The sequence below is a fragment of the Camelina sativa genome, chromosome 8 (assembly GCF_000633955.1).
Source record: "Camelina sativa cultivar DH55 chromosome 8, Cs, whole genome shotgun sequence".
NCBI classification, from domain to species: domain Eukaryota; kingdom Viridiplantae; phylum Streptophyta; class Magnoliopsida; order Brassicales; family Brassicaceae; genus Camelina; species Camelina sativa.
The window spans coordinates 20,534,990-20,544,220 of record NC_025692.1 but is presented as its reverse complement, the minus strand read 5'-3'; the positions used below and the strand labels follow the sequence as shown (position 1 = coordinate 20,544,220).

The 9,231-nt window shown below is 35.7% G+C and overlaps 2 protein-coding genes across 2 annotated transcripts; both read right to left on the bottom strand.

Annotated features, from left to right (window-relative positions):
* On the bottom strand, window positions 5,453-7,867 carry LOC104709742. Its single transcript, XM_010426306.1, has one exon. It carries the CDS (start codon window positions 7,865-7,867, stop codon window positions 5,453-5,455), a length of 2,415 nt encoding a protein of 804 aa, XP_010424608.1.
* LOC104709741 lies at window positions 8,316-9,200 on the bottom strand. Its single transcript, XM_010426305.1, has one exon. The coding sequence runs from the start codon at window positions 9,198-9,200 to the stop codon at window positions 8,316-8,318; it is 885 nt and encodes a 294-aa protein (XP_010424607.1).

The window sequence follows — 9,231 nt, the reverse complement described above, 5'->3', positions numbered from 1 at the left end:
TTTTTTTTTTTTTTTTCCTTATGGTTTGTCTTTGTCCATTTTTTTTGTTCTTCTTTTCCATCTTGTTTTAGGTAGACAATTTCATTTCTTATAAAGGATTTTAGTGTTTTGTCCAAAATTTTCTTTAAAATTGAATTTTAGTTCCTTAGTCCTAAATTATGTATGTGTTGTTCATGGATTTATAGAAAATATGCATATTATATTTATACACAAATAAACAAAACTATAAATTAATTGATCCGTGGTTCAACCGGTCCGACCGATTGACTCAGTGACGCAAAGGACTTCCGGTTCACTTTCTGGTCCGGTTTTAAAAACATTGGAAAATAACTAATTTATTTTTTTCTTTCTTTGGTTACCTACTTTTCAGAAAATGTTTATTTATTTAGTTTATTCTTCCATAACGAATTTCCAAAAAATGTTCGCACAAAAAAAAAAACTAATTCCAGAAACATACTTGAAGTAGGCAAATAAAATTTATTATCTTTGAGAGTTATATTACCAAGAATCATATTTTACTTAAGAAAATAGACGATCTTGTAAATTTGTTTTGGCAATATATAGGGGACAATTTGGTAGAACATGGAAGTGTTTCAAGCTTTATGCCCTTTGGACGAGGACAAACTTATCAATTACAAATTCCAATCAATCCAAAAGATATGTATACTTTTGAAAATAAATCGTTACGCTTTATGCGTTATTGTTGTTTTGTTTTCTTTAGGGTGATCAAGCTAAAGGCAATGATGATGAGAATATTAAAAATATTACAAAAAACAGGAAATAATGAAAAATCTGTTTGATATATGTATTATAACAATTTTATTTGATAAATTTAGCTGTGAACCGGTTATTTACATCATACAGTTAATCAAACCATTACCACAAAATCTATTGAGTCAATCCCACTTACATAATAAGCAAGAGAGTCTTTTAACCTTACTTGCAGTATTGGTCAAAGACTCACTCATTAATTCACAACGTCAATCTGAATAAATCTCAACATTTTTGTTTATTGATTTCATTTGCCAGCGATGACTGGCTTTTTCTCTACAAGAACCGCATGGTCCGCATGCAGCACCAAGAAGCTACCAGCTCGAGGGTCACTCCAAACTTTTTAATATAGTTCTTTTATGGTAAAAGAACTATACTATATTCACATTTATGGTAAAAGAAACTTTTTAATATAATACTATAGAAAGCTTATCTGATATTACTATATACATATTTCCTTTGAAAATATCTTCAGGTGACATGCACACGAGAAATCGTCTCAAAAATCTCTAAAACTGATATGAAAATCTCAAAACTTCTCCTTATAAAATCATTTTCTTTTTAAATTATTTTTAAATAGAAAACAAACAAAATTACACTCTTATCCAAAAAATAAATCAAAAATTACATAAAATACGTGAGTTTTTTTCCTCCACCTAGAAACCCAATCGGGTCTACAACCCGATTTCTATTTTCTTTACTTTTTTTTTTTGACAATCCAATCTTCTTTTCTCACGGTTATTTCCCACGAGAACTCTATTCCCCTATGTTCTTGAAAAATTAGGGTTCTGTTATCGATCTCTCCTCAAAACTTAGGATTTCTCATAATTATGGCGAAGACAAAATGGTCGAGATATAAGAAAAGAAAATTTGTTCTAGATACTCAAAACGAAGAAGGTTTGGATTTGGCGGCCACCTCCACATATTTTGGGTCGGAGGAACTCCGAATGAATGAAGAAGATGAGGAGCTTGAAGATGAGAGGGTGTCTCACTCCGGTTGGTGATAGAGATGGTGAGGAAGTCGAAAGAAGTGATAAAAAGGTAGAACTGTTTATTGGAAAACTGGTATAACTAGGTAGAACCATATTTGTGGGGAAAACTGGTATATATAGGTAGAACTATATGTCTAGTATAAGTTGGTAATACTTGATAAAACTGTGTGTTGCAGGAATTTGATGATGAATTGATAGCACTACAACCTATGAGAATGTACTTTCTGCCGGTGGAGTATAACAAGAAGATTAAGGTGTCACATTAAAGAAGTTTGTTGTAAATGGTGTATTTGTAGTGGACTCATTTTGATTTTGATTCGTTGTAAATGGTGTATTTGTAGTTGACTCATTTTGATTTTGGAGAACTTAGTAAAACTTGGTAAAAGTAAGTTATCTCGTTTTGATTTTGGAGAACTTGGTAAAAGTAAGTTTTCTCGTTTTGATTTTGGAAAACTTTGTAAAAGTAAATTTTCTCGTTTTGATTTTGGAAAACTTGGAGAATTCATACACAACAAAGGACGAGTACATAGAGAATTCATACAAAACAAATGATCAACATAGTATGAGTCCGCCTCAAAAGCTTCCATCTTTTGATAAGAGAAATGACATAAGAGCAAATTTGGAGATAGATCGAGAATGGGAAGGACTCGAATGAGAAGAGAGAGAAGAGAGTGAAAATAATGAGAGAGAAGAGAAGATAATGAGTGGATGGAAAAGACAAGGATAAGAAAAGAAGAAAATTTTGAAATTTTTTTGTTGTCTTTATCATTTGTGAAAAAAAATAAAAAAATATGTGTCCAAGAAAGTGTGTTCACACTATGTGTTCACATTATAGTTATACTAATCTTGCCCATAGTTCTACTTTTAGGTTTTTTCAATTAAATTAGTTATACCTAATCTTATAATTTTTTTTTTTAGTTTTACAGTTCATTAAACTCTTTTTAATCTATAATTATGAGTTTCTTATGCATTCATATTTTAAAAATCTTCAATTTCATAACTTTGTCATCTTAACTTGCTTATTATTTATAAAGTGATCTTAAAAGTATAAGGAAACAATTGTTTAGACTCTATCATAACAATTCAAAATTCACTTAATTTTAATAATTATTCATTATATAGAAACATTTAAACATTATTCATCCTTAGTTAACATATAAACATTCATTGTTAGTTGTTTTTTTATTAATTCTTAATTTTATTATTTTTATTCTTTAATACAGTTTTACCAGTTTTTACTAGTTTTACCAGTTAGTTTAGTTTTACCAGTTTTCCTAGTATACACATCTTCTGAATGAAAAATCAAACAATACTAGATTTTAAATTAACTTTCATGATTATTGTGACATAAGCAAGTATAACTACATGAATCAAACACGAACATTAAAAGAATCTCCAAATAACAACCATTGGAGTGCTTGAGCATGTGTGCATCTTGTTGTGCCTTCTAATCAAGAAAAGCTTTGTATTTGGAATCCTACCAGCCAGTTTTACAACTTTATATCACTCTTGTCTATTATATTGTATATGCGACCTCCACACTTAAAATGAATGTTGACTTTCAAAAATAAATAAATTAGTAATACTACTAGTTTTACTGGTTGTACTACATTAATCAGTTTTACCAGTTTTACTAGTATTACCGGTTTTACCAATCGCGATAACTCAAAATCGAATCTAGGAGCTCGTTCTAATCTCTCCAATTTAGTGCAATTCAACAGTAAGATCCATTTCTTATCAACTAATAGCTCAGTCGATCCATAAACCATGGTAAAACACCCAATTTGCTAAGCATATCAACCAAAATCCAATCTAAATTTTAAAATTCCAAAACCTAATCCCATTCAGTTATTTTTATGTTTGTTGAAGAATGCACCTGCATTATGAAGGAAAGCTTGATACAATTCAAAAATGTGAAGACACGGCAGTAAATGGAGAGCTCTGACGAAGAATCGCCGGCGGCGGAATCAACGACGTCGAGCAGCGAGCTCGCTCATTTGTTTTTTTTCACGTTTTTTTTTTTTTTTTTTAATTAATTCAATATTTAAATAATAAGAAATCAAATCAATGCAATCGGGTAAAATGAATTGAGGGGTAAAATCGGGTTTTTATGTTACCTTAAATGAAATAGGGGCATGAAGATTAGAGAGAGATAGGAGATTATAATTTTGATAAGGGGGATTTTTCGGGTGATGTCTCCATGCACACGTATATGAGAGAGACTCACTCACAGAAGTTGTCACAAGACACATATATTGAATTTTTGGATATTTCTGTCAATCTTCTGGGTTTTTTATCTATCAAAGTAATTAGAGAAAGTTTTTACTTATCCACACATAGTAAAAAAATTATTGTATTAATCAAATCTCAAAAAACTCTATGTTTATGGTATATATATATATATATATATTTATATATATTACATGTTGTTTCCTACTAAAGCCAGAGTATAAATATTAGTTAATTTTAAAGTATCAAATGAATTTATAAAAAAGTTTATATTTTGTGGTTGAAATTGTTATAGATGTTTAATCTAGAGTTTAGTTCACTTTAGCTACATTTGGGTTCGATTTTAAAATTATAATATGTATGTTATGAATAATAATAGGGATTCTTACAGGAGAACCTTCTGATTCAACACGTGGAGTACTATAGTCGGATCATCTTTGATCCTGACAGGCCCGGCCCGCGACGCATTCCTAAGACACATTTGTATTGGGCCTCAGTTTTTTTTCTTTTTGTTTTTTGTCATACAATTATGCCTCAAAAAAAAATTATTGCAAATACAGGCCTCATTTTTCGAAAATTTAAGTTTTGATCTCAGTTTTTAAATTTTATCTATTTGTTATTGCAAAAATAGGCCCTTATTTTATGAAGTTTTAAGATTTGATTTTAAGTTTTAAATATTATTTATAAAACTCACTAAAAAAAATTGTTGTGTATTGGGCCTCATATTATGCTGGGCTGGCACTTGATCCTGAGTTTGACAAAAAGGTGAAGAATGAACATAAGGAGAAGGCCAAGAGGGAAAAAGATTCAACTGTTTAAAATGTGTAATATTTAATTCGAGTGCATAAAAAGTACATTCGAATTTACGCTTATCTGTTACATAGAATGATCATTTTGATAGTTTTATATGCTATTAAAATGCAACAATTAAAATTATTATTTATAAATTTGAATTTATGTATGTTATGTGTATAAACGAATTCATTTTATAAAATTTGTAATTTATTGTCAATAATATTTTTTAAATATTACAAATTTAATTCTAAAACCATAAAATTTATAACATCCGAAAATCTAATCTTATTTTATGTCTCGATTCAGAATTTTAAGAATTTGAACATTTCAAATATATATTCCTAAAATTATTAATTTATAGAGTTTATAGTGTGTAGTAGATTAGCCTGACTCCAGCACATACGTGCTGATTTTTGTATCTATCATTTTATTATATAATTATTTACATCCATTGAATTTATTTGTTAAAATATATTCTTCCAGAAAATTTTATTATTTGGATTTTGATGTATTTTCCTTATTTTCGAGTGAACAAAACATGGTGTTTTTTTGTTTGAACGACAATGTTTATCGCTCGTCCACAACCACAATTACTTAGTTAAAAATATTAGTATAATATATATCTTTTTTTTTTTTTTTGTCAACAACAGATCAGCTCAAACGAGCTAATTGGTAAGAAAATCGTTTACAAACAATACTTGGTGTGGAGATGTACACACTTGGCGTGCCAAAAAATCCGCCCTTAAATTAGCATTTCTAGGAATTAAAGATAAAGAAAAGGAAGAGAATTCCTCCCTATCAGTCTTGATGTCGTCAAGGTACGCCAAGAACGCTTGCCAGTCGGAAGGAGAAGACACCATCTTCACCAAGTCTGAACAGTCAGTATAAAAAGCCACCTCTCTGAAGTCATGGCCGATCATGCAGCGCATCGCCCAAAGGAACGCTTCAACTTCAGTATGTAATGGAGATAGACTTCGCCTGAAATTCTTGGCACCCAAAAACGGCAACGTTGTCTGGATCGAGGTACAACACCAACCAGCACCTGCATACAAATCCCCTGCTTTCCAAGATCCAGCTATGAAGCATCGATATCCTGAAAAGACCGAAGGAAGGGAAACCGTAGGCACCCTAACTGGCAACTCCGAAACTACTGGAAAGGTGGGACTGGTCACTAGATCATCCTCTATCTGAGCCTGCTGCCATGCTACAGCTTTACCCTCTGCTACCCTAACAATTTCCTCTGGCCTTTCGGCAATATTGTCAAAGACACGTGCATTCCTTGCTTTCCAAATAAACCACATAAGCCAAGGGAAAGCCGCAATATGGGCTCCCGGATTCTGCTGCCCTAAAAAGTGATCAACATTTGCATATACTGATTCCGTCGGGAAGGAATTAGGTCCCACCGGCACATTTGCTAGCGCCCAAACCTGACGGGCCGGAGGACACACAAAGATGGCATGATTTATTGTCTCCGAATCCGCGCCGCATCGTACGCACCGTACATCACAAGCAATACCCCGTCGTCCCAAATTTGCCGAAACCGAAATACAACCAGATAAGACCTGCCACATAAAATGCTGGATCTTAGGTGGGCAACGAGCCCTCCACACACTAGCGAGTAGGGGGGTAATTTCCGGGCCATAACCAGTGGCCGCAAAAGTCCGAACCACGTCATGACGTGCAGTATGATAGTCTGATTTGACTGTATACTTCCCAGTTTTCGTGAAATGCCAACCAAAGGGATCATCCCTTTTGTTACCACCCAACGGAATAGCCCTGATTAATACAACATCAAGTGGATCAAAATGCTCATTGAGCATATCCAGACGCCAAGAATTATTTTGTCGATCAATTAATTGATTCATTTGAAGAGAAGGGTCCTTTAACGGCCCCTTGCTGGAAGCTGGTCTCGGGAATTGAGCTGGTACCCAAGGATCTGACCATATAGAAATGGTGTCCCCAGAACCAACCCGTTTAATAAGCCCTTTATTAACCAGAGAGCGAGCAGAACATATACTCCTCCATCCATAGGAGGGAGAGTATGACCTAATTGGATCCAACGGATGCGTGTTCCTATAATACCTACTTTTGAAAACCCTGGCAAACAAAGACTCTGGAACGTCTATCAGACGCCAAAGTTGCTTGGCCAGTAATGCCGAATTAAAGTCATCCACATTCCTAAAACCAAGACCACCCAACTGTTTGCTAACACATAATTTCTCCCAGGCAAGCCAATGCATGCCCCCTGTCTGACCATTTGTACTCCACCAAAAATTTGCCACTGCACTGGTAAGCTTGGATGTAATTGTTTTTGGTAACCGAAAACAAGACATCACAAACGTTGGAACAGCAGTTGCAACAGATTTAATCATCACTTCCCTTCCCCCTTTTGAAAGCAAATTTGCCGTCCAACCATTCGTCCGACTTTGAATCCGCTCTCGAACAAAAGAGAAAACCTTGGTCTTAGCCCCACCCAAACTTTCGGGTAAACCTAGATAGGACCCCATACCACCCAAAGTTGTGATCCCGAGAACATCCTGGAGCTCGGTTTTTGTCTGCTCATCAATCTTGTGCCCAAATTGTACCGAGGATTTTGTAAAATTTATTTGCTGACCCAAAACAGACTCATATTGTTTTAGAATATCTAAGATAACCCGACATTGTCCTTTGTCCGCCTTACAGAAGAAAAGACTATCATCGGCAAACAACAAATGCGTAATTGGCGGACATTTGTTCGCCACTTTTATCCCTGTAATAAGCTTCTCCCTCTCTGCTTTCCGTATATTAGCAATTAACACCTCTGTGCATAAAATAAACAAATAAGGAGATAAAGGATCACCTTGTCGCAACCCCCTCTGTGGCACTATCAAACCATTCGGCTGGCCATTAATACGAACCCTATACTCGACTGAAGTGACACAAAACATTATCCATGAAACCCATGACTCTGCAAACCCCATCTTCTGTAACAGAGCTGCCACAAAATCCCACTCAACCCTATCGTATGCCTTACTCATGTCTGTTTTGATGGCCATAAATTTCCCTTTGCAAGACGGGTTTGTACGCAAGCCATGAAACATCTCTTGAGCAATAAGGATATTATCCGAGATCAGCCGACCCGGAACAAAAGCCGATTGAGTCTCGGAGATAAGACCAGGTAAAACCCTCTTGAGTCGCTGACATAAAATCTTAGAAATGATCTTATACCCAACGTTACACAGGCTAATCGGACGTAATTATGCCATTCGAGTTGGCTTTGCCACCTTCGGAATAAGGCAAATATGAGTCCGATTGAGGTCCTTGTCAAAAACTCTCTCCACTAAAAACCTATTAACCAAATCCACAAGGTCCGTCTTAACTATACCCCATGCTTTTTGGAAAAATTAGACTGTCATCCCGTCTGGGCCTGGGGCTTTATCCGGATGCATCGTAAACAAAGCAGATTTGACCTCAGCCTCCGTAGCGGGTCCTGTGAGCCGCTCATTATCCTCGGCAGTAATCACCGTATTGACCTCCCTTAGGACCTCCTCAAAATTTTCTGGATTTGTTAAAGTGAACNCCTGGGGCTTTATCCGGATGCATCGTAAATAAAGCAGATTTGACCTCAGCCTCCGTAGCGGGTCCTGTGAGCCGCTCATTATCCTCGGCAGTAATCACCATATTGACCTCCCTTAGGACCTCCTCAAAATTTTCTGGATTTGTTAAAGTGAACAAATCTTCAAAATATGAGACTGCCGTGTGAGATATATCAACATCCTCAGTGGACCAGATGTCGTCCCTATTAAACAAACCTGTAATCCAATTACGAGCCCGTCTCTGCTTTGTTAAGGCATGGAAATATTTGGAATTCTTATCCCCCAATTTCATCCATTTACTCCGACTCTTTTGATACCAGTAAATCTCTTCATCCCCATACGCTTGACGTAAACGATTCTGCAATTCCGAGATTGTAGAAGGAGGAATTGAGTCATCTGCCAGAGCCACCTCCAACTCCCGCTTTAAGTCCTCAATGGTTTCCCTACCGTATGGGACTTGTGATTTACGCCACTGAGAAATCGCCTTCCGACAATTCACAACTTTTTGCACGAAGTTATCTGAGTCCTGATCCAAATCCCTATCCCACCCCGATGCTATCACATCCATCAGCCCCGCCTTACCAATCCAGCGGCAGTCAAACATATAACTCCTCTTCCCCCGCGACCTTTTAGCCCCAATATTAACCACTATAGGCTTATGATCAGAGGCTATCATTGGTAAATACTCCGTCACCGTATCCGGGAACAAATCATGCCAATCCTCATTCCCTAAGGCTCTGTCTAACCGACAGCGTATAGGTTTTTTATCCCGCCAACCCCTCCAAGACAAACAATCACCAATAAAAGGAAACTCCAAAAAGCCACAATCCCGAATCATCCCATTAAAGGAAAGAAAAGAGGAAGGATGA

Bases quoted from the DNA above. Each gene is read 5' to 3' on its own strand.
- LOC104709742 (XM_010426306.1), bottom strand. From the start codon at position 7,867: ATGTTTCATGGCTTGCGTACAAACCCGTCTTGCAAAGGGAAATTTATG.